We start from the raw sequence: 26443 nt of genomic DNA, 5'->3' as shown, positions 1-26443 counted from the left end.
TAGATAGAGTGCATTTCTGCCCTTTCCCAGTGGCACAGGGCAAAGCAACAAGGCACTTGCTGCCTCACCCTGCACCACAAGCCTTGTAAATGAAGCCTTGAGTGTATCAATAAGGTTAAGGAATGCATAACTTGTTCTGTATGGAAGGTTGAAGTCACCCAAGAGAGTGATGTAGGTGTGTGGGATCCATGAGGTGGTGAGGAGATCCCAGAATCAATTAAGTCCTTGTTCTGCCTGGTGAGGTCCAGTCCAGTATATGAGATGGAAGCTACGGTCTGAGTAGCAGAAAGTGGGAAGTGGCATATCAGATGATCCATTAAGGTAAGTGTCACTTGCTTACCTAGGGTGCTATACCAGGATGACAACAATGCCTCTTCCATTGTTATATTTACAGTCTATATGATGGATGAAACTTGTGGGAAGGAAATTACGGATGTAGAGAATGTGGGGGTGAGCCATGTTTCTTTGATGAAGAGGGCATCAAGCTTATGATAGGTGATGAGGTATGAGGGCTGCAATGTCTAGTGCCTGGAGTACTGCAGAGCCAGTATTAATGCACATGAATTGGAATGTGTGTTCTGAACTTTGAGGATGCCTGGTAGTTAGTGGGATGTGTGTGAGGTTGGATCTTTTTGTTGTGATGATGCTATGTGAGTGTGAGTGTAATCCAGGTCTCAGTGTAATTGTGGGGATTGGCAGTATTTGGTGCTGAATGAGGCACATGATTCAAGCTTATGATGTAGATCGCAATGGAGCAGGGGTTCTGGTGCAAGGACATTCCTCACTCTAACTGGACCAAATAGGCACTGCCATTGCCTTTGTATGCCTAGGTCAAGTGAGACACCCTCAGTCCTTGAGTGAAGTAGGTGAGATGGCAGGGAGGCATGCCAGTTCCTCTACAGATGGATGCTGTGAAATGCAGGGAAGTCACTTCCTCTGGATATGGATGATGATGACTGAGTATGGTTTACGCAGGTCACAAAAATAGTTGTAGTCTTTGTTCTTTAAAAACTCACTGTACTAATATTTCGTGGCAGGTCATTGTAGTGGTAGGGTGCTGTTTTTTTTTACCTTACCCCAGCCTACAGTCCCTGCCTGGTAAATCATTGTATAATGTCATAGCATTTTCCCCTCATTTGCCTGAATGAAAGTGTAAAAGTGTAGTGTGCATCAGAGTGCTGGGGTACATGTGAGATGGGGTAGCCATGTTAGGGTTCCCTCTGTCTTCATGAAACCCCTATGGTTATAAAACATCCCACAGGGTTGGTGGTTATTAGTATCAGCTGCCTCCAATCTCCCTCCACACCCCATCCTAGGCTACTACTCTCATTCTACTGAATGAATGTTATATAAAGCCTAATACGGGTGCCATTGTGTGGTTTGACTACCCGTCTTGAAAGGAGAAACCATCTGTTGTTCACTGGACCTAGTCGAACCAGGTCCAGCAGGTCAGCCTGTGAAATAGCTGGAGCAACGGCTACACAAGGGAATGGCCAAAAGGCACTGCCTGTCCCACCCTGGCTTCCTGTGATTTTTGCTTTCAGAGGAAAGTCATCTGAATGGCACTGCACAACCCAAGGATGACAGTTTTTCTGAAACGTATTGAGATGGAGATTTGGCAAATTTAAAATTGAATTTGAGACAGCTTCACTGTCCTGGGGAAAAGCTGACTCAGCAGCACGTGTAGTGCTCACCTTTTATTCATGCAGCTCTACAAACCAGTATAAATAAGAAGGTGAGGACCAGAGGCATAAATCTTGACTGTCTACCATATGGGGGTAAGACATTATCCCATGAGTGAGAAAGGAACTTTTTTGCTAAGTGATTGTCGAAGTGAACCGCCCTCCATGTAGAGGACAGCCTTTTTCTGTTAGAGCCAATATTTACAGTTCAGCAACCTTCCATGAGAAGGTAAGAAGAACCTGCCAAACCAGGACCATGAAACTGCTGCCCAGTCCAACTTGTGTTCTCTGTGAGCGGTCTGAAATCCAGCGCCCTTCAGTCTGTTGCTCCCATATAAGAATTGTGGGCCTGATTTAGAGTTTGGCAGAAGGGGTCCCTCCGTCACAAACGTGACAGATAGCCCATCTGCTGTATTATGATCCCATTATATCCTATGGGAATTGTAATACGGTGGAATGGATATCCATCACTTTTGTGACGGAGTAACCCCATCTGCCAAACTCTAAACCAGACCCTATGTTATCATTCAATGGTCATTTGAGTCCTGCAGCCTCCTCTCTACCTGCCAATGCAGTTCCTTTGCACTCCATGACTATGTGAGGCAAGCATCCGTGCACCTAGTATCTGCTACTGCTTTTTTCTTCCATGCCTGCATGTATGAACTTCTTCTATAATGAATGATCGTGTGAGGCTGGCATGCTTGCATGTTGTGATCAACACGCTTCTGACGTTTCTAATGATCATACAAGGCTCCTTTTTGTGCAATTGATGCTACTATGAAACTATTGTGTCTGCACACCACATTTGGCACACTTCTGTGACTGGTGAGCACCCTGCATTTAACACACTTTTTCAACTGTGGCCGGTGAACTCGTACTGCTCCCAGCACTGCTGCACTTCTTCTGAATCTGGAGCCTATGTGAGTCAGTGAACTATACCCCAATCCTGCCTCAGGAGATGTCTGCTCTCATTCTTCAATGCAACTTGTGCTGATCAGCAGGCTTATGTACCCCTTTTCTGCTGCTGTATGTTCCTTTCACCAGAACAATATTGTGGCCTGACATCTTGCCTGTGACTGGTAGCTCAAGAGCTGAATGTTCCCTGTGGTAGACACCTGTGAAAGCGCATGACATGACTTTGCAAGAACTGAATCCAGTGCTTAAGTTGAGCTGGTGGTTTCCAGTGCTTGGTGCAAGCACTTAATTGTCAACACTGGTGCTTATGACAGTCTGCCACAAGGTGGCGCTTTCTGGCTAATTTAGAGATGATCACAACAACAGTTAATTATTAATTCAGTATACATTACAAATTACTATTCCCTGCTGCCCAAACAATTCTTATAGGTTTGGAAACCTGAAATAGTCCAAACTGACACACTTGTAGGAGTGTGATGGTTAGTAGTTATGTTGTTACTATCATTGGCAGCATGACTGAGGCAATGTGTTTTTACAAATTAAGCACTGACTGAATCAGTCCCATAGAATTCTTACAACCAGATCATGTACTTGGCTACCTGTAGGGAGAAGCACCGTGATGACATTCCTTAACCAGCAAGCATAACATTGAGCCACAGGCCAGATACAGAGTAGCTATAGAAACACATTCAGAAGACTAATGTTGATGCCATGAAACCTAGATAACTTACTTAGGATATTAGTTTAACAATAATAAAAGTCATATCTTTTTACAAAAGATTAACAGTGCCTGGAGATTACTTTTACTGCAGGTGATACATGTGGTGCAGGAGCTAGAAGTTTTTCTCCATACCTCCCTCCAAGAGTAAGCCTTGGCTGTCTCCTCTTTCTCCCCTCTGAAACTCGAAGTCTAAAGCAAAGTTGTTCAGCATTTCAACGAGCTCACATTAGTATCTGGCTCCTGTGCTTCCAAGGACAGCATTAATGTGTTATAGCCTTTTTTGCTTCCCTGCTCTTGAGTCACGCAGGCCCTTGAGATATGAACCGGCATTTACACACATAGAAATAAAAATATATTATTTTAATTGACCCAGTATTTTGTTCCTACAGGGAAGAGTGAAAATGTGCCAGTGATCAACGTGCAATCACAGATTTGTCAGGTAAAGCTTCCACGATATATTAAACACTTTTAAAGGATTATAGTATTCAGATCACCATTTCTGTTAATAATACATTGGGTTTGGGAGGGAAGTGCAACAAGGGCTTAGGATGCATGTACTTTGCCTAGGGGTTCTATTTAGAATTCACAAAGCATCTTGGCTGGATCTAAACTCACTACTAATAGGGCAAATGTTGGTTTTCTCCAAGGAGGACCTGATAACACTTCGTAGCAATAAGGCTTGCAATGCTCGTCTCACGTGTTCCAAGCCAACACTGACTATCCACCGTCTAGGTGATTTATTCTAGTTTCACTGTTTTTGTCTCTCCCCTGTTTAGCAACTGTTACAGCCACACACATAATAATTGTGAAATAATTTGTAACTTGAACATTTAACCACGATGTTCTGTATTGTTACCAGGGAAGTCAACATGGCAGCCACTCCCTTTCACATAGAATACACTTCTCTAAATCAACACATCACACTCTAGAATAGTGTTGAGTTAGCTCAGTTCCTTAAATAGCACGGCTCCAAGTGACATTAGAACAATAAACAGGGGATGGAACAGAAGAAGGATATCCCTTGCAGATAAAAACCGATTTACAAAGGATTATGAAAACCAATAGACAAGAGATGAGAGCAGGAAGGTGGTAAGCGGGAGTTGTGGGTAAGGCACTATAAACAAAGAAATATAAACATTTGTTTTGGAGCGATTAGACATACTCTAGCTACCAACAGCATAGCATTTGAAGTATTTGAAAATGAAGAAGCTGATATTACAAGTGTCATGGAATACTGTTAATTTTCAAATAGAAGTTACTGAGGTAGTCCTTGACTGTTTCCCGCGAACTCATAAGGTTGATTTTAAATTAGGTTTACAAAATCTCAAGGTGATATTTGTGAAATGTCCAGAGCATACATTTTTGCTGTACTTATCACACCACAATTGGATTTAGATACGGCGTCATGAGATAGCTAATTAAGCGTAGCTATTTAAGTGCAATCTTACTAAAATGTAGTTTTTAAGTTAACCATCCTATCCTTGAACGCTGCTTTTGTAGTCTGGCTTTGCCCTTATGAGAGGAATCAGGATTCAAGTTAGTCCCCCTTTCGTCAGGAACTATATAAGCACTTATACACCAACAAATGTAATGTTTGTGGCTGTGGTAAAAAGTCTAACTAACGGACACTCAGGAGCAAATCTTAATTGTTGCTCGGAAGAACTGAAAGCATTCTTGCAGGGAACAATTAGATAATTTGTTAACCGAATATCCTGTGAAAAGAGAACCAACATTAATAAATTTGAGGTTCATGTATGATAGCTCAAAGCGGAACAGCTGTTGTGTAGCATGCTCATGTGACACAAATACAAGACCTAGGTAGCAACAGTTGTGAAGAGATTGCCAAGCTTCTAATGCAGGATCAGGAACCAAAGAATCAGCCTAAGGCTGTGACAATATGAGGAAACATAAAATATTGGCAAGCTTTGGCCCTGAAAATCAACAAAAAGATGGAGTCTAATACTATTACCTAAATACTTTATTCCACAGACAAACTAAGGTTGCCACAACCACTGCCCAGGCATTTAAAAAAACACTTCTCACCTCTTCTAGGACAGATACCAAGACCATCTGGGGGTAATCAGCAACTATCTGGCCCAAGATACATCACTATTTACACTCAACAACAAGATCAATTATTATGTCAATTCCTTGAGAAGAAGTGAGTCAGATTATTACAATACTCGCCAAAAGTAATGGTAATGGTGTAAAAATGGCTCGTTTGGCACCTTTTGTGGCAATGATGGCGATTTTCATGCAGGACCTTTGAACAAGACTACCACCACTAACCTGGTGGGGAAATAATATTGTAATCTGGTAATTTATATTTCTAAACAGTTATTTCGTAAAATATTCAAAATGCATGTCTTTTGTCAGGGCTTTTCAAAGATCCTAGGGTATTAATTTGCATACTTTTCCCTGGATGGTTTGAACCCTGTCTATCTTCTGTCTGGTTGCATTTTTTCTTTTTCTATTTCTAGTTCTAATTTTGTTCCTTGTGCGTACTCTTTTGTGGTACAGTGCTCTGTTATATTTGAGGGTGAGGTCCATGTTTATCACATTTATAAATAGGATACAGTTAAATAGATTATCTACATTTCTCTCATTCCACTTGTCAGGACGTCTTCCCTACAAGTGTCGGGCGGAAGGCACCCGAGACAAGGTCTAATGCATATACAATATTGTCAGAATGTGATGATCCTGCAAATCCTCCTGGGTTGACACATATATTGTTTCAGATGGAGGTAGGGACATCAGTGCTCAAGCTTAATAGTACATGCTCTGCCTTTTAAATACACTGCATTCTGCCCTGTGGGTTATGCAGGGCCTACCTTAAGGGTGACATATGTATAAAAAGGGAAAGTTTAGGCCTGGCAAGAGGGTTTTTCTACCAGGACAACATGGCAGTGTGACACTGCTCTGCAGTGGCAGTCCTGAGACATGGTTAAGGGGCTACTTATGTGGGTGGCACAACCAGGCCTGAGGCCCACTAGTAGCATTTAATTTTCGGTCCGTAGCCACATGTAGTGCACTTTACTAGGGTCTTATAAGTAAATTAAATATGCCAATTGGGTATGAGCCAATGTTACCATGTTTTTTACGGAGAGAGCACTTGCACTTTAGCGCTGGATAGCAGTGATAAAGTGCTCAGTCATAAAGCCAACAAAAACAAGGTCATAAAAAGAGGAAGGCAAAAAGGGTGAGGTAACCCTTCAGAGAGAATAATTTTCCAACAATTATACCAAAGAACCTTTGAACTTGAGTTGTTGATCTGGCTGTCCAACAAGGTCACCAAGGCATGGTGAAGACAAAAGCAGGGCTAAGGGATAAAGTATGGCTCCCTGGCATGGACACATTAGTGGATGATAAAGTCAGAGGCTGTCACTCATACATGATAATGAGTGGGTCACCCTCGTCTGCTCCATCAACCACAGAAGAGCCGCGTCTGACACAGAGGTCATGTGTCTGCATGGACTTTGGAAGTTTCCCGGATAGCCATCTCATGGCCATGATGATCGGCAGCCACTCCAATTTGCAGATAAAAAACAATCTAGCTCTAATGGATACAAAAGTTAGCACTATTCGTGCAACGTGACTGCAAAATTTAATTGACCACCTTTCAACTGTTGATTGTTGTAATAAGGCATTAAATAACAATTTATCTTGGTTAACATAAAAAAAAAAAAATGTCAACACAGTATCATAAAAACGTCATAGAAAGCACCACATAATATTGCACAATTGTGCCCTCCACTGCTGCCTAATTCCAATCGCCTTGCCTAATACCTGCTGCACTGCCTGTTTATGAGATGTGCTTTTTTTTCCATAGCGTGAACGCGACCCAAAGGTATTGTTTACATGAGCACCAGTTACATTGCACAAAGACACATTTAAGTTTGGTAGATATTGGGAGATTAAGTGATTTTCCCAAAATCACAGGATGTTGAGTGGACGTGGAGACTCGAACCTAGTTCCCCAGCGCCAAAGTTTGCTGCTCTGGTCGTTAAGCCAAATCCTTTTACACCACTGTCTGCTAGTTAATCTAGCAGCAACAGCAAGCCACAGCTAATCAGCTTCATGTCACAATAGTCTCAGAAATTACTATAGTGTCTTTCAAAATATGGGTTGGAAAGAGGATTTGTTTAACATTGTGAAACGTTTCACTAATGTAGTAAGTGAGGCTGTTCTTGTCAGCGCCACCTACCGAGTGCCCACGATCAAGCACCTGAATAACATATTCGTGCTCTGTGCCATGCCTTGAAATAAAGTTATATGTACTCTGCTTCAGCCTCATGTAGAGGTGGCCCATAATTTGTTTTATGTTTCTATTTGGGTTGGGTACACCTCAGGCATCAGAGAGACTGGCAAAGTTAAAGCCCATTAGAAAAGGTCAAAGAGTTTGAGGACAACAAAAGCGCTGGTGAAAAACGCTCTTAACAAAATGAAAAAGTAGTCCCGAAACAAGCCAAGAAAATGGCCACAGTGGATGTTGAGGAGTAGTTAGGTGGTGCACTCTGGGAGGGCTAAACCCCAGAAGAGACATGACGTATGCATGCCCTTGTCAAATGGAGAGAGTGCAAAATGAATAGACGACGCTGCCAGCAAATGGCAAGCCTATAGGCAGGCTGAAGCCCATGAAGTAGATACAGCATGTCTTGGTTGGAGACAGCACATGTGCACCATCTAGAGCCGAGACCTAAAAAAGGAGATGGTGCCCTCGCAGCCTCTACATAAAGAAAGGCAGCAATACTCTTGCAGTAGCTATCCGCAGGAAAGAGGGGCACCCAAGCAACTGCTAACAAGGCAATAATAAGTAGCGCCTGTGCAACCACTTTATAGATGTGTTGAGAGGTGCCCACTCAGCCACGAAAGAAAAATAATAAGTGGTCCAGTGAGGACTGTAGACCTGTCACTCATCACCGTTCTGTAAATCAAATCTTCGAAAGTCACACCAGAATGCCAGACTTTCCAAAGGCAGTTAAACACAAGCAGTGGCATTTTACACAGGTATTCATGATATTAAATCAAACAATAGTTCAGGCTCCTGCACTGGAAGAACTACATAAGCAATGAAGAAATTCCTACCTGAATCAGCATATTAACTTTGTACAGGGAAGTGCCACTGCCACCACCCACAGCTTCAACAGCATATGGGGCACTAGAAAAACAACAGAAAGAGGTTTGGGTTAGGAAAGGGTTTACAGGAAGTCCTTTGACCTATAAACTGTGAGTTAAAAAAGCTTAACAGTAGGGACACCTTCACTCAAATAGTAAGGAATGGAATGAGGATGGAAGAAGAGGATGTAAAATGTGCCTTAATATGGTATGTTAGAATTTGGACACATATGTACATTATTACACCAATGTTCAAACTGGGTAAAAGTGTGCTTTACTGTGGTATTGTGAAATTTGTCAAATATGCATATTATTGCATGTTGTGGAAGTTAGAGAATGTGCTTTATTTCTGCAATGTACAAACTATGGCCCATATTTAAGGAAAAGAGGAACATCGGAGCTGATGCTCCACTTTTTTTGCACTCCCCTACCGGCACCTAACAACACCGTGGTTGCACTGTATTTCTGATACAGTGCACCATGGCGGTCGTTAGCACAATAGCGTCAACATTTTTTATGCTATAGTGGCGCTTTGCTACATTAGCGTCAAAGATTTTGATGCAAAGTGCAAGGAGGCCCATAGGTAGCATCATTTTAACGCTTGCTCTGAGCAGCTGTTAAAAATGATGCCAAAAATGGTGCAGTGAAATCTGTTAAATTTCACTGCTCCAGTTTTGCAGCCTCCTATCACTGGAACACCACCCTTGCATACATTATGCCTGGCGCAGGCATAATGTGGCGCAAGGGTTTACAAAATAGCACAATGCATGCATTGCGACACTTTATGAATATGGTGCATTGGAAAAGACACTTTAGCGCCACCTTAGCATTAAAAAAATTAAGCTATGGCGGTGCTAAGGTGGTGCTAGGGGCTCTTAAATATGCCCCTAAGTATATATGTGCCTTGTTGGGTCGTCATGTTATTTGGTTAGGATGGCATAATTGTTGGATCATACATTATAACTAGCTTTGGTTATGTTGTGTATGGCTTCAATTGGTAGCACTATCATGAGTACCAGATTCTAAATCTGGTTATTCACTGCTATGACATAGCAACAGTGAGAAACACAAATTGCTACATCGTAAGTGAATTCCAGGCTGCTGCTCATGGCTCCCTGAGACTAACCTGTCAGTGCAGTGCTGGTTCTACAACAATATCTTTTTTTGGGGGGGTTTGAAAGGACACAGATGGTGGTGGAGGTAGGGATGGATGGTAGGGGCTAGATATATTTTTTACTACTCTTAGTAGAGTAGTATGTTATGTTTGCTCCATATTAGTACTCTGCCACTGCGTAGTAGTTTTAGAGCAGGGGCAGATGATTATGGGGAGCATAATGTAAAATTAGAGATGGGTAAAAAGTGAACTTCGGAGATGTTTTTCACCTTGGGTTCTAAGTGACAGCATAGACAGCTTGGGCTTCACTCTCGTTGGCTACTTCATGTCACTCAGAACTCCTTGTTAAAAGCAGCAGAAACAGGATGGGACAGTGGAAAATAAATTATATATTGCTTGGAGTGGAAAAAGCCTTCCAATGGTCCTGGCAGTGTGGTGGACTTCATTATTGTTTTCAGGATCTTTATGAAATAATAAGGACATAGTGGCATTGATGATGTAATGCCCTCCAAGATGTCATTGGTCATAATATCTGGTAACAAGTACATCATGAGCAACATTAAATTATGTGTATAAGGTTAAATAATTATAATAGGATCATGTTGATATTGTCCAGCATCAATGAACGAGATAGATCAAATGAGGATAGACGTTTAACAAAAATAACAAATTTCAAAGACTCGTATCTGATAGCATAGCAAGTGTTTGTACAGGCCACGATGGCACACCTTTTGTATGTGACATTTAACATAACATAACATAAACGGGGTATTCTTATGTTAGCCACACATCTCTCCTGGCTTGTATCATAACCATCTTAACTTAATATGGTTAAGTGTTGGTTTAATTTAGTACTTACAAAAATGTGATGGTGACCCATTCCTCAGTAAGCGTCAAATAATGAATTGACTTCTGTTTCTGTTCATGTTTCTTATAGCTGCAGGCTTTAGCCTCTGAACTGAAATCTGGCTTCACGGAAGCAATGCAGGAGCTATCCCGGATCCAACATGGAGAGTATGAGTTGGAGGAAAAGGTCAAGAGCTTCCGGTGTGCCATGGAAGAGAAAGTGATGGAGGTCAAAAACTCGCTCAAATATTTAAAGGTATTAACATGATGTAAATCTGCATCATTCTATTCATATTGATTATGGGTACAAATGTGTTGTATTATATACATTCCCTCACCTCAAAAACTGGCCAGTCCCATTTCATTATTATCAAAGTCCTGTTTGTCTGTGCGACTAGAATAGTCATCTGCATGCCCATTTCTTAGAGGACAACTTACGTGTTCCTGCAAGTACTCCCATTTAAACCACTACTGAGAAGCAACATGTAAGTAAAATTACCATTTTTGGTGCTCCTTTGCTGCTGAAGTATGTAGGAGGAGCTTGCATGCAGCATGCATGCACTGTCGCTTTGCGACCTAGTGTATCCAAAACAAACCCACTAAAAAGGGGCTGTTCGCCAGTCCATTACACATCACGTCTTTGCTGCCTTCTAATTCAACAGTGCTTGCCAGGTGTCACTTCCTGGGTCACCTCCTTTTCTTTCTGTGGCCCATAGCAGTGGCGGCTGGTGGTGGTGGAAGTGGTGGGGCGTATTGGTAGAGAGCGAATCAAGCGAGCCCAGTGTTTATAGAGGAATTTGTGGGCGTTCTCCCCCGAGAAGATTTTTTATTGGTGTATTTTGGTGAAATCTTCAGCACTATTTCTGTGAAAAATGGGCCAAAAATAAAGTTCTTATAGGCATTTATAAAGGAAAACTAGGAGTTATCTATTAAGGTAAATGTGGCCAGTACCTAATTCGCCGCTGGTCCTGCACTCTAGAATACTGGAGATGTAGTGAGCAGAGTTGGGGGAAACGCCTCAGGTGACCCGAGGAAGGATGGTAAGTTTAGGTTTATGAACAGCAACTGTCAGGGGACTGGGGAGCCAGAGGAGAGATGAGCCAGTGATGATTCCCCAGCAACCAGAACCCGAGGTTGAAAACATTTTGGACAGAGCCCACTGCCGTCTCAAAGCAACCCACATACTGGCACCTTGCAGGAAAACAACAGCAGGCAAAGCACCTCCCTGGATCCACGTGTGACACTGTATGCCAGCCAGGTCCAGAATTATTTTTGTTTATGATCTTGCACTGACTGAAGAAAGTGTTTTATGATCAGGACAGAAGCCAGTTCGGCAAGAAGTGGGTGATTATATTTTTGTATTCAGCACCCAAATTTGATTGTGACAAGTGCAAATAAATATTTGGGACAACCTGCAAGCTCTCCGCAGCCATCTTACTGCTAGCGTGCTTGCTGCTTAAATGCAGCTCCTCATACAGTGCGCTGGGTGGTCAGGGTCCAAGGGGGCTATATTTTGAATTAACAATGTTTTCTAGTCTGGGGATGCGGACACCAGCTTTAGTCTTACCCCTTAGGCGTGGAACTTGACAGGAAGGGGAAAAGAGCACTCTCTCCAAAATTTCAAAGTGCATTTATGTACAATCTTTGACATTATCATGTCACATTATGGCACCTCACTGAGAAGCTTTATTAATAGTGCCCCTGCCCCCACCCTAGTGACAGTGCCATTAGTGCACGAAGAGGAAGACAGCTGTCATGTATGTAGCCTGGATTTCTATAGCTAGGACAACATTACAGTCTATTAAATCAAACAAACCATGTTTCTGTACAGGTTGCAATATGAACATGTAATGTGCTTAAGGAAAAGGAAGATCTGTGAAATAAAACAGTTTCAAACTAATCTTGCCAGGCTGTTTGAGAGGCTCTGTCCCTATCTGTCCTGCCAGTTGCTGAGATGAACACAGGGTTGGTCTGCTGACTACCGCTATGATACAGAGAGGCGTTGAATTCTATGTCAGGACCGGAGGCTCGGATTATGCTGTCTCTTTCTTTTACTAAACTTCCACAGCAGCCAATTACAAAACATTAAATGAAAAAACTACATTTCCCAATACAACATAATATCCTGTCACGAGCTCCAATCACCCATCGTGACCTTCGTCTATAAGAGTCCTGAACCTAAACGTCACATCCTCTTTCTTTGCTGCTTCGCAGCAGATAAGTGCCATTTTATTCTACTCTTGTGTTTTATTATGTCAATAATGCGTGTTTAAACGTTTATTTACATTTGTTTTAGCGTCGCGATTTCGCACGCTCTATTAGATCGATAATTCTGTATTTTAGTATTAAATCCGGTGTTTATTCTGGGGAGTGGAGCGGGAACACTCCGCGCGCGCTGCGCGCAGTCTGTCTTCAGTGGCGGTAGCTATTTTGACCGGCACGCGCATTTTACGAGCCAATCCATTTTCTGAAGTGTTCCTCTTCGGATCGGCTCGTAAATTACAGCGCGACTCGGGCAATTGTGTTTACTGAGGGAGACAGACTGGAGAAGTGTGACCCTGACGCCCAGACAGTGATCTGCTGGGTCGTAAAATTCAATTAGGCTCTGCCTAGAGTGTTAAACAGGCGGCTCCCTCCACCATTTATTTTTGAATTACAGTGCTCAGTATTGTGAGTTATATTTGCCTGTGAAGGGGTTTTCTCACTCCCCCTTGTATTGGAAGTAGATACTACTACTCATAATGGCTCAATGGAATGAGGAAGAAACAGGGTACTACCCTGAAGATACGACTGACCAGATGGAGGTTAATTTGGTTGAGGCACTCGATTCCAGAGTGCAGCAGTCTGTTAATGATGCCTTGGTGAGAGCTTTAGGCCCCTTTTCCGGGCAACTTCTAGAATACGCTCACTCTCAAGGCTGGGTCCCGGGTTCATCCTCTGGTAGCCCCGATGGAGTCAACCCTCAAAACGCCTCAAAATCTAAGGCTAAAACAAAAAATATTATTAATGAAGATGACCCTGAGGACTTACATGCAGAAGCATTTGCTAAACTACGCAAAAGGCGTATTGATGAACACAATTATAGTAATTTAGATAATTCTTCCTCTGCTGGGGATTCTTCCGATCAAGGTTCAGATGACCAATCTACGCCAACTCCCAGCAAGAAAACTAAGAAACGCCCCTCTTCGCAACTGTTAGACTTCGACCCCTCTGAAATAATACATCCCAGATCCTCTAATTGGCTACCGTATTCAGAGGTGGCACAGTATGTACACGATAACCTGAAAAAAGGCTATGATAAAGAGGTTCGCACTCGCCTCAAGACTGAATGTCCCAGACCTAAATTTAGATAACAATGTAGCCGACACCCCAGAGGTTGACCTGACCATGGTTACCTTCTTAAAAAAGTTCTCTAAAGACCCGAAAAAAGGTTTGGACAGGTCATGGCGCTCTTGCCAGGACAAACTTCTTGATATGTCAGGACCTCTTACTAAGATTCTGGATTTAGCTGCTAGTTCTAAAGAGTCAGGCACTCCGGTGAACACGGATGTCTTATTAGATTGGGCGCAACGCGCGATTTGCCAGCTAGGCAACACTAATTGCGCTATATCAGCGGAGCGCAGGAAATCTAATCTTATGCGCATGGACCCAAAGTTGGTGGACCTCGCAGTCTCAGAGGCTGGACCAGCTGCTGTTGTCTCCTTTTTGGATCTTCCTTTATTAAGGAGCTGGCAAAGTTTTGCTCTACTTTTTCTACGCTTGACAAAGCGCAGTTGTCCCTGAAAAAGGTTTTCAGAAGAGGCCTTTTTGCCTGGGCCGGACGTTATGGTGGACGAATGTCTGGCCGGGGCTCCTTTAACAGTCCCCAAGGCTATTACCCAAGAGGTCGTGGTAACTGGACCAGTGAACAGTCAGATACCACCTTCTACCCTACCCGGAACAGAGGTGGCAGACCCAGGTTCCGCAGAGGACATCGCAGGGGGCAGCAAGGAGCGATCCAGGACGCCTCCTACTCTGGTAAGACTTCTACACCCTTCTTAGGTTATTCTTGGGGGGAGAGTGGGATTGTGCGCTCACAATTGGAGAAAAGTTTCTGGGGATCCCTGGATACTTCAGACGGTTTCAGGTTTTCGTCTGGAGTTTCTCAGTACCCCTCACCAGCTATCCCCTCAGCCTCAAATGAAATTTTCCCTAGAAAATCAGACTTTTATAGACACAGAAGTGCAAGCATTATTAGACAAAGGTGCGGTCGTATTTTCAACACTCCACCCAGAAGGATTTTGCAGCCCCATATTTGTCGTAGACAAAAAGGGTGGTGGTCACCGTCTGGTTTTGAACTTGAAAGACTTCAATTCCTGGCTAGTGTACAGACACTTCAAAATGGAGGGAATCCACATGTTAAGAGATATCTTAATAGAAGGGGACTGGATGGTACGATTGGACCTGAAAGACGCTTATCTTTCGATTCCAATTTTTCCACCACACAGGAGATTCCTTCAGTTCCTTTGGAAAGATCAATGCTTAGAGTTCACAGCCCTCCCTTTCGGTCTATCCTCAGCACCATGGTGCTTCACGAAGTTGTTGAGACCAGTTGTGGAGTTTTTGAGAACCAAAGGGGTTCGGTTGATAATATATCTGGACGACATCCTGTTGATGGCCCAGGACCCAGCTACAGTACAGACACATCTGAACTGGACAATCAAGCTATTGCAGGAATTGGGATTCCTTATCAATGCGCAGAAGTCATTGTTGAATCCGACTCAAGTAATAGAGTTTTGGGGATTCAAGATAGATTCGATACAAGCGCAATTGGTTCTCCCCTCTCTGAAGATTCGCAATATAAAGAAGGAGTTGAGGTTCGTTCTAACAAGTCCGGATATTTCATTAAGAAGCATTGCTCGACTGGTGGGCCTACTGGCTTCGTCCATTCAGGCAATCTTCCCAGCCCCTCTTCATTATCGGGCTCTACAGAGGTTAAAGATCAAATATGTGAGTCAAGGTTGGAGTTACTCAACCTTAATCCCGTTGACCAGAGAGGTCAGAGAGGAGATTCAATGGTGGTTACATCACATGGAAGCCTGGAATGGCAGGGCCATCTTCGGATCCCATCCGGAGGTAGTGATAGAATCCGATGCCAGTCAGTGGGGTTGGGGAGCCCGCTGCAGATCTGTAGTGACAGGGGGTCGTTGGTCTCCAACAGAGCAATCCCTCCACATCAATTGTTTAGAGCTTCTAGCTGGCTCGTTTGCGATAAGGAGTTTATCCCCACTCAAGACGGATTGTTGCATCCTGTTAAGGATGGACAATGTGTCAGCAGTAAGATACGTCAACAAGTTAGGGGGTACGAAATCCAAGATATTAGCAGAGCTAGACAAGGAATTCTGGCATTATTGTCTACAACACAGGTTGGTGATTGTAGCGGAGTATTTACCAGGAGCCCAGAACACGGTGGCAGACTGGAATTCCAGGTATCTGAGGGATGCCAGCGATTAGAGGTTGGATCCAAAAAAAATTAAACTAATAGTACAAATATGGGGCCCTTGCGAGGTGGATCTTTTCGCCTCTCGCCTCAATACCCAGGTCCAGAAATTCTTCAGCTGGAGACCGGATCCGTTGGCCTCAGCGACGGATGCATTTCTACAGGATTGGTCCCCATTTCGGGGTTATGCCTTCCCTCCATTTCTATTGATCCCCAGGGTACTGTCTCAGGTTCGGAGGCAGAGGGCAGACCTGATACTAGTGACCCCGGTTTGGAGGTCTCAGCCCTGGTTCCCTATTGCGCTCCAGCTAGCTTGTGCGCTACCGTTGCTCATTCTTCCTCGTCAGGGCTTATTGTTGAGTCCGGAGGGCCTTCAACATCCTCTGGTATCATCGGGAACTCTTACGTTGATGGCATGGATGGTTTCAGGAAAAATTGGGAAACCCCAGGCATTTTGCAACAAGCTAGGGACTTTATCAAGCAGGCCTGGGCTTCCAGCACCCACAAGAGATATGCTTCTGCTTGGCGCAGATGGAATAGTTGGTGTGATGGAAGAAATATCAATCCCGTGGAGTCAAGTATTGATTTAGTGGTTAACCTTTTAGCGAGTCTAGCCTCCACTGGTCTAGCTTATAGAACTATTAACAATTTCAGGTCAGCCATTTCGTCCGGTCATACCCCTAATGATGGTAAACCGGTTGGTGAACATCCACTAGTTTGTAAATTACTGAGAGGTATTAGGTTTGCTAACCTGCCTCAGTCCAAATATAGCACGCTATGGGATGTAAATGTGGTTTTAAAATTCATTGATTCCTGGCCTAGTAATAAGTTTTTATCGCGCAAGCAATTATCAGCAAAATTAACTATGTTGTTTTGCTTGATTTCTTGTAAACGAGTTTCTGATGTTAAAGCCTTAGACTTATCCGGTAGAATATATTCTCCTGAAGGTGTTTCCTTTTCCATTTCCAAGAGGACTAAAACTAATTGCAGGTCGGTATCCTATCCTTGGTATCCGAATAATTCTAAGTTATGCGTAGTACAATGTTTGAAGGATTATGAGTTGGCCACGGAGGAGTTCAGACAGAATATGAATGGTCAATTGTTAATTTCTATTCAAAAGCCATTTAGGCCAGTAACTTCGGCCACCTTGGCAAGGTGGTTAAATGGTTAATGAATGAAGCAGGTATTAATACGGAGCAGTTTGGAGCTCACTCGGTGAGAGGAGCTACGGCTTCCAAATCATTTAATCTGGGTTCTAGTTTACAAGATATTATGAAGACAGCTGACTGGTCTTCTGAGAACACATTTCGTAAATTTTACTTTAAACCTGTGGTTGAAGTTGCATCTATTGTTATTAATCAGCTTTAAAAGAGCATAATCCGAGCCTCCGGTCCTGACATAGAATAAAAAAAATTCTAGTTTACGCGACAAGAATTTTCAATTCTATTGAGGACACAGAGGCGAGGATTATTCCGCCCAGTGTTTTATTGAAGGTTATAATCAATTGTTTAATTGTTATATAAAAGAATTATGCCCTCCCTTGATTTGTTGGAGAGATGTTTATGTATTGACTATGATATAGTTTGCCTTTGAGGAGTATTATTATGTACTCTTATTTCTCCAGGTTCTGATCAGAAGAATTCTTGAGATCCTTTCGGAGATTGGTGTCGGTGAGAAGATCATTGGGTTCTTTCTTCTTTGAAGGTTGCGTTTTGGAGTTGTTGCCGGAGGGAATTAATCCATAGAATCGATATCAAGAGAACAGTGCCGTGTTTCTTCGTGTTCGGAGACAGTTCGAGTTCAAGTTGTTGTAAGATTATCTGTGATACAAAGAAAGAGGATGTGACGTTTAGGTTCAGGACTCTTATAGACGAAGGTCACGATGGGTGATTGGAGCTCGTGACAGGATATTATGTTGTATTGGGAAATGTAGTTTTTTCATTTAATGTTTTGTAATTGGCTGCTGTGGAAGTTTAGTAAAAGAAAGAGACAGCATAATCCTTGCCTCCGTGTCCTTAATAGAACTGAAAATTCTTGTTGCGTAAGCTAGAATTGTTTTTATTCCCAGACACATTTAAGAGAGGAGATGAAAGTGAAAGCTCTACTCTGAGAATATGGCAAAAATGTTATTAACAAATACACTTAGCACAAGCATGCCCAGTGTATCTGTTTACAGAATGCAGCATGTGACTGACGTCACAGGGTCGAGATGAGTCTCATGACTCTGTGAGGTCACGTCAAACTAGATAAAACTACTTTTTTTTACAGAATGCAGCATTACTGTAGTAATCACAGTACAATACAAAGTGCTGCGATTATTGTAGTAACTTGCTTATGCTGTAAAAAAATGAATAAATGATCCCTCCCTTTCCCGTCTGGTCACAGGGATGGGTGGGTTTGATACGCTTGATGACCTCTCCCCATCCAGTGACGACTTGGAAAGGGTGGGTCGTCAATGCTGCTTAAGAAATAAGCAGCCCCTGGAGGTACAGGGCGTTTAGAGTACCCACCCGGGGCTGCTTTAAAACATGATGCTGCCTCACGTCATTTGTGGGAGGTCTCCAAGAACCTCAATATATTGAATTAAAGGGCTGGCACTGCTGAAGCAGGTGTCTTAATTAGAAATTATTAATGAATGTTTATGTATTTGAATAATTGAATTATGTAGAAAAGAAAAGAAAGTAGAAAAAGAATGCACACGTTTGAAAATGTGACCTCAAAGAATGGCCACCAGTGTTCACGAAATGTACTAATTGATGGTTAACACTTATGAAATATTGAAAATGTACCAGATTAATGTAGTAATGTGTCATATAAAGAGTTATGGAGTATGTTCTAGCTCATTAACTGTAGGCCTTAACTTAGCGAGTGTCTTGGCCTAGTTGCCAGGCCTCATGCAGCAGCTGTATTTCTTAGCGTTTAATAAAAATGTTGACAGAGTGAACTAACTGTGAAATGTTCATTGTCTTGTCAAAAGTGCTTAGCAGAAGCTTTCCATGAGAACCGGAGACAGTGGCCCTCATTATAACATTGGCAGTAAATCCCGCCTACCGCCACGGCGACGGCCTCCAAAAGGCCATCCCCGTGGCTACGTACCGTCCACCATAATATGACCAGCCTTCTGGTGGAATTCCGGCTACGGTCATGGCGGCGGATGGCGGTAAGGTGGTGCTACTGCCAGCAGCAGCGCCATGCCAGAAGAATGCCGCCGCCCGTTTCATGACACATGATACGGCCTGGCCGTGTCCCTCTGGGGGACACTGCTGCTGGCAGCAGTGCTGCATCCCGTCTCCTGCCGGAGGACCCCCGGCAAGCAGATAAGTCGGGTTCTCCAGCAGGGGACAGGGGTGGGGGGTGTTGTGTGTGTGGGGGTGTGTGTGATTGTTTTTGTATGTGTGCATGCGTGTGTGAGGTATGTGGAATGTGTGTGTGCATGATTGGGTGTGAGTGTACGTGTATGTTGTGTCGTGTGAATACGTGTGTGCTTTTATTTATGTTAGTGTGTGTTGCGGTGTGTGTGTATGAATGTATGCATGCGTGGGTGGATGTGGGTATGCGTGTGTGTATGAGTGTGTATGTCTGTGCGTGTAGGTGTGTGTATGCCGAGGGGGTCAGGAGGGGGAGGGAAGGATGGGGGAAGACTCTGGGAGGGAGAAGGGGGACAGGGAGACCCCTATGAGTTCCAGGAAAGGAATTCCCTGGCACTGATAGTGCCTACCACCATGGTTTTCGTGGCGGTAAGATTGCCACGAAAACCATGGCGGTAGACAGGGTCATTATTCCGAGGGTGGGGCAGTGACGGCCGCCTGGCTGGAGACCGAAGTCTCCAGCCCGTCAGCTGTTACCGCCCTGGTGAACGGAGTGGTACATTGGCGATTTGGCTTGAGCCAAACCGCCAATGTCATATTTTGGGGAAAAGTACCGCCAGCCTGCTGGCAGTAATTTTCTCCAAAATTACGCCGTCTGCCAGGGTCATAATGAGGGCCAGTGTCCTTAAAGATGTAGCAAGCTGTGTGTAATGTGCGTGAAAAGTACTTTCCCAGGACGCGAACAATGAAGACACTGACTGGAAACAAAGATGCAACAGTTTTGATACCTGACAAGCCAGATGATGAGGACATCATAAGGCGGACCAATCAATGTTGTGTGAAGAGATAAATATTAGAATTCATAGATTTGGAATACAAATATTATTGGGTAGAGTAATAACCTACGATTAATTGACCCTTAGAGAAATAGGGGATAGTTTAGGTGACTTTGCTATAACAACGTGACAGAGGGAAAAGACCTCAGACTATTATTGAGATTACGTGACAAGAGATCTAGAGTGACTTTGGGAGAAGAAGAGATTTGAGATTCTGTCACTGGGCTCATACTCTCTGACTGAGAGCCTGATGCTTTGCTGATCAACTGATGACCTGAGGACAAAGACTGATTCTGCTTGCTGACCCATACCGTGGATAGGTAGATATGACAATGTGACTGTAATGCATTTTTATGCCTTTTCTTCCTAGGTACCAACTGCGTGGTTTTCCTAGCTAGATGTTTCCTAAAAATGTGTTCTAAATTGTTTTGCATGAAGCCCCACATGCTGATGCTAATCTGTGTTTGTTGAGGCTATTCACATGACGACTGACAAATTGCAGGGACAAATGTTTGACGAGTTATCTTGCTGAATTCTATGTACATGATTACTTTGCTGCAGCTGATTTTGTTATTGATTTGCACCATTGCTTTAGAATGTGTTGTGACTCAAGCCTTGATTAGATTGCGTTTCTTTCGTCACTTTGGTCAACCGGTATTGTTCTTATATGTGTTTCATTTCATTTTGAGAGTAATCTACAGGACTTTAGCATTGTTAATATAAGGGAAATAAACTTACTAAACATTTACTAAAGGTGCGGTTATTTATGGCTGAAGAGTCATGGTGCGTGACAATTACTGACTCAATTGATTATTGATTGACTAATGATTATTGATTAATACAAATTGATTATTGTTTCTGTTCTGGAGCTATGTTAAGAACATCTTAAACGAGTCAAAAGATTCATCGACCTGTACACGTCCCCTTGTAAGTTTACTTATTAAGGACCGACGCGCTAACAGCACCTTGTAAGTCCGTATTCTTAGATGAGCGATATAGTAATTATGTGACACATGCGCACTAGCACATGTGTCACAAGAAACCTGCCTGACTGCCTGCTCCGTCTTGCACCTGTTTCTGAGCGTCATCCATCAGACAGGCAGCTGCCAGAAGAAGTCCAATTTCAGCACTTGTGCAAGGCTTCCACATTTCTTTTAAAATGCTAAGGAACATTGGCCCTCATTCTGACCCTGGCGGTCCTAAACGGCCAGGGCCACGGGCAACGGAAGCACCGCCAACAGGCTGGCGGTGCTTCAGTGCCCATTCTGACCGCGGCGGTAAAGGCGCGGTCAGAAAAGGGGATCCGGCGGTTTTCCGCCGGATTTCCCCTGGGCCAGAGAATCCTCCATGGCCGCGCTGCTTGCAGTGCCGCCATGGGGATTCCGACCCCCTTCCTGCCATCCTGTTCCTGGCGGTAAAACCCGCCAGGAACAGGATGGCGGGAACGGGTGTTGTGGGGCCCCTGGGGGCCCCTGCACTGCCCATGCCACTGGCATGGGCAGTGCAGGGCCCCCTAATAGGGCCCCACAAAGATTTTCACTGTCTGCATCGCGATGGGTGCTACTGCACCCGTCGCACCCCTGCAACTCCGCCGGCTCCTTTCGGAGCCGGCTTCCTCGTTGCAGGGGCTTTCCCGCTGGGCCGGCGGGCGATCTTCTGGCAATCGCCCGCCGGCCCAGCGGGAAAGTCAAAATGACCCCTGCGGTCTATTGACCGCGGTGCAGTCTTTCGGCGGTTTCCGCCCGGCGGGCGGTGCCCGCCGGGCTCAGAATGAGCCCCATTGTCCCTAGCTAACAAAATTCAATTATATTTTGTAAGTTTGCGCCACTTTTGCATTAAAAAAAATGACGCAAATGTGGCGCTAAAAAAGTATAAATCAGGCCCTCAGTGATTTGCCCAGAATGACTGGATCTTGAGCCAACACACACCATCCTTGCTTGTGTGTAGGTGCTATGAGACACGACCCACTCTATTTTTTTCTGAGTTAGAGCGAAACACATGGTCATCATACGCTTGTTTCTGAGTGACAATAGGGCATTTCTCTGAAAATGAGCCCTTGGGGCATATTTATACCCCATTTGCACCGAATTTGCGTCATTTTTTTATGCAGATTCGGTGCAAAACTAACTCTATATTTGTATTTTGACGTTAGACCAGTCGAAAGTCAAAATATTGGATATTGGATGCGTGAACCTACCTTGCGTCGATGAGATGCAAGGTAGGCGGTCCCATCTAAAAAATGGTGCTAACCCCATAGCCCCATATTCATCCCTCCGTGCTAAAATGATACACAGGTGGGAGGAGGGCCTAAATAATGGGGCAAAGCTTGCCATTATTAATCGAAAATGAATCGAATATTAGAACATCAATCAGTCATCTGCCAATTTAGAATGTAATGGATACCATCTTCTGATGGAAAGTGAATTGACACCATAAATTGTGAAATGGTAGTAACTAATTATTATACACTATAACATTCACATTGGAAATACCTCTTAGATGTTAGTCTTCCCAGTGTTTTCTAGAAATATGAATGGGCAACTTGTTGGTGAACAGGTGAGAAGCCTAGATTTCTGTAGTGAAGCAGGTTGTAAATGGTAATGCAACAGGTCGAAAAGGGTTTTCTAACAAAGTAACAGTTTTTACCTTCTGACTTGTTTGGATTTAGAACTTGTGTAAAGGACTATAATTGGAATGTAATACCCTTATGTTTTTTTTTTTTATATTTCTGATTCACGGAAAAGCTAGTTAAATTTTTTTTAATGAAAAGACTGTTTATGAAGCTGTGACTTTCTGCAGTAAGGAAGGCTTTCACAGCAAACATAAGGAATGCCAATACTGTATTCTGTCTAATGCGCATGCACTGCTCCCACAAATCCATCTGAGGATACTAACTCAATTTTAGCCTCCAATTTCAGATTTTCTCACATTTACTTAATGCCTTAAAATGTTCAGTTTTACATTTTGCTTCTTTACTTATGTACTCTTTATTAATCTGTTAATATTATTTAACTTTCTAAGAAGTTGAGGAGCCCCTGTGTAGGCTGTGTGGACTCCCAGGGGTCCCCGGACAACAGGTTAAGAACCTCTGCCTTAGAACTTTAAAGCCAGACACACTGGCTGTAATACTGGGTACTTTAAACCCTTTTATGGGAAAGTGTGTCCAGAGAATCACTGAATTGCTTCAGTAAATCACTTTAGCATGCCTAGTACAGAATAACAAATCAGAATGAAGAAGCATAAATTCTGTAGTCCTTGAACCAAGTAGTGTTTGTTCGCTTATTGATAACTAGTGCATTATACCAGCAGTATTACCTATTAGACCAGTGGTTCCCAGACTGTGGTCCGGGGACCCCTGGGGTTCTGCGAAGCCTCCTCAGGGAGTCCGCGACTGCTTAGAAAATTAAATAATATTAACAGATTAGGTCCCCAGCTTTCAGTAATGACTCTGTAGTAGTCCCCGAATTCGAAATATGATCCAGTGGGGGTCTCCGGGTTCCAGTAATGATAAAGTGAAGGTTCACAGAAGTCAAAAGATTGGGAACCACTATCAGACTACTAAAGCTGAAGAAGAAGCTGAAGAAGTGATCTCTTATGTATGGTAGAAAGAGTTCAGAGAAATTAGTATTTGTATAATCAGCATGGCAGGGATATATGTCTGATTATGAGTTCCTCGTAACTTTACGGCACATGTGTAAACTCCTGTTTCTGCATGGGTCACAGTTACGAGTGTCAATGTATTTAACGCATCAGATAATTATCAGATGTGTTAAATACCTCACCCTTCATCAAAGTTCGGCAGGCCAAACCTGCTGAAACTTAACAGGGGAAAGCATACAGTGTTTTCCATATCATGTGCGGTTTGGTGCCTTAAACACCAAAATATGCATGTTATTCCATATAAACCCTGGAATAGGTGTTATTTAACTTGATAAATTGCGTACCCCGTGGTATTGTTATTTATCAGGGACGATAAATAATGCCTTCGCTCGTAATCAGGGCCGTAGCCTCAGTGGAAACCATGAGGGATGCAATATTGAGCAACATTTTGGGAAAGTTCTGGTTTAGAAAGTAGATCTAGTGCTAATTGTTACGCCGGTTATTGTTATGCAGATATTCCGAGGTGGCTGGCACGTTCTACAGCATATGGATTGACTTTACTGACAATATGTAAGGTGCCTGCTTTCTGAGAAACAAAAACACATTTTAGTTTCCTTTATCTATTTATAGACAAAACGGTTCAGCAAGGTTTTATACAACGAATACTGCGGTTGCAGACTTCTAATGCTACTCGGTTTATTGAAATTGAATGAAAGGAAACAGAGTTACATTTGCTGGAATTCGAACTGGTGACCTCTAAATCACAGCAGATTTTATCAGCAAAAGTTTACTTTTCTAGACATCTCTTGGTATCATTTATGTCTCCAGTCCGGTAAATACTCCTTTTGTTATTCTGTTCCAAGATTGCATCAACTCCCAGCAAGTGTTTTTAGTGCACAGTGTGCTCAGGTTTTTAAAGGTAAGGCATGGTTACATACACCTTGTATCAGCTCTGCAATAGAAATTATACAAAGCATGCATATCAGGAAGGTGGCTCATTAAGGCCCAAATTTATGTAAGGTTTGACTTGCCTTAGCACCAAAGCGGTGCAAACCTAACTCTATATTTATACTTTGATGCTAGACCCATGTAGCGTAAACGTTTTGGAGTTAGCGCCAGTTCTAGGAAGCGCCAACCCACCTTGTGTCAATGAGATGCAAGGTAGGTGTTCCCTTCCTAAAATGATGCTAGTCCCCCGGTGCCATATGTAACTCCCGGCGCAGAAAGGATGCACGGGTGGGAGGTGGACCTAAATAACGGCGCTAAGCTCTCTTAGCGCCATTATTTAACACCTGGTCAGATTAGGAGTTAAAGAACAGGTAGGCTCATTTCCATGGGGAAGCACCATGGAATGGTCACAAAGATGCCCACCCCAACCCAAACCACTGGGACACTACTGGAGTTGGGAGCTCATCCCAGGTAAGTTGCAGGTAAGTGTGTGTGTATGTGTCTGGTGTGCAATTGCGGGCCTCTTATATGGGGCCCCTTGCCCGGCACTGGGTATGTAGGGCTTGCCCAGGGGAAACTGGTCCCCTGGGGTGGGCATTGGGGTGGTGGTAATGACTTCTGTCTATACTTAGACAGAAGTAATTTTTTGGTTGCTTGTGCGTCAAAAAATGATGCTAAGGTGACTAGGTGCAGAAATTGTGCCGCTAACCAGCCTAAAGTAATTTCTGGTCCACTACCACCATTTCCCCTAAATGCCATCCCCCCACCTGCTAGCGTCTTTTTGTGTGGCTCTAGCCATTCCTTACCACCATCGTTCGCCATTTTATAAATATGGCACATGAATGGCTTTAAGGAATGGCATTAGCCGGCGTTAAAAAAATGACACACAACTGCATTTTTCTTAAATATGGGCCTAAGGGCCAGATGTAGGAAGGAAGCAATTTGCGAGTTGCAAATTGCGAGTCCTTCCGACTCGCAATTTGCAACTCGCAAATTGCTATGCAGTACGGTGTCTCAGACACCGACTGCAACTCGCTATGGGGTCGCAATGACCCACCTCATGAATATTCATGAGGTGGGTCGCAAATTGCGGCCCCCATAGCGAGTATAGGCACTCGCTAACATGGAGGCCTGCTGTAGTCAGCAGGCCTCCATGTTAGCGACCTGCTTTTCAATAAAGCAGTTTTTTTTTTTTTTTTTAAATGTAGCCCGTTTTCCCTAAGGGAAAACGAGCTGCATTTCAAAAAATCCGAAACCTTTTGTTTCGGTTTTTTCAGGGCAGGGAGTGGTCCCTTAGACCACTCCCTGCCCTGAAAAAATATTTTGGGGTCCATTCACAAAGGGGAAGGGGTCCCATGGGGACCCCTTCCCGTTTGCGAATGGGTTACCATCCACTTCAAGTGGATGGTAACTGCGACTCCATTTGCGACCGCATAAGCGGTCACAAATGGAATTGCATACCATTGCGAATCGCAAATAGGAAGGGAACACCCCTTCCTATTTGCGATTCGGAAATGCATTTTGCGAGTCGGTAACGACTCGCAAAATGCATTTCTGCATAGGAAACACGCATTTGCGAGTCGCAAACGGCAAATTTTGCCGTTTGCGACTCACAAAGTGCTTCCTACATCTGGCCCTAAGTTCTTTGTTTGTTCCTGAACTTCCCTGTTCACTAGTTCTAGTCTTGGCAAAACCAAATGAAAAATTCATCCTTCTGCGGTCTATAAATTGAGTATACGTTGGTTGGGTTAGAACTATTAAGCATCGCGATTAGGAATCACAAAAAACTGTCTTTATAAGTACACTATAAAACACACGTTGAAATAATGAAATGTTTAGCCACTATTGAAAGTGAGTGTTCTAGCAATTTCCCAGGCAA

At 43.4% G+C, this 26443-nt stretch overlaps 1 protein-coding gene across 1 annotated transcript in view; it reads left to right on the top strand.

Annotated features, from left to right (window-relative positions):
* Nucleotides 1–2814: 2814 nt before the first annotated feature.
* The window catches only part of ARHGEF33 (Rho guanine nucleotide exchange factor 33), a 487983-nt gene continuing 464354 nt past the window's right edge, over nucleotides 2815–26443 (top strand). Inside the window, exons 1-3 of the mRNA XM_069236580.1 lie at nucleotides 2815–2872; nucleotides 3708–3757; nucleotides 10485–10649. Of these exons, the coding sequence (XP_069092681.1) occupies nucleotides 2815–2872; nucleotides 3708–3757; nucleotides 10485–10649 (273 nt within the window). The remainder of the gene's footprint in view (nucleotides 2873–3707; nucleotides 3758–10484; nucleotides 10650–26443) is intronic.

The sequence above is a fragment of the Pleurodeles waltl genome, chromosome 5 (genome assembly GCF_031143425.1).
Source record: "Pleurodeles waltl isolate 20211129_DDA chromosome 5, aPleWal1.hap1.20221129, whole genome shotgun sequence".
Lineage (NCBI taxonomy): Eukaryota > Metazoa > Chordata > Amphibia > Caudata > Salamandridae > Pleurodeles > Pleurodeles waltl.
The sequence above is the reverse complement of the archived record's forward strand: the minus strand, read 5'-3'. Positions and strand labels throughout refer to the sequence as shown.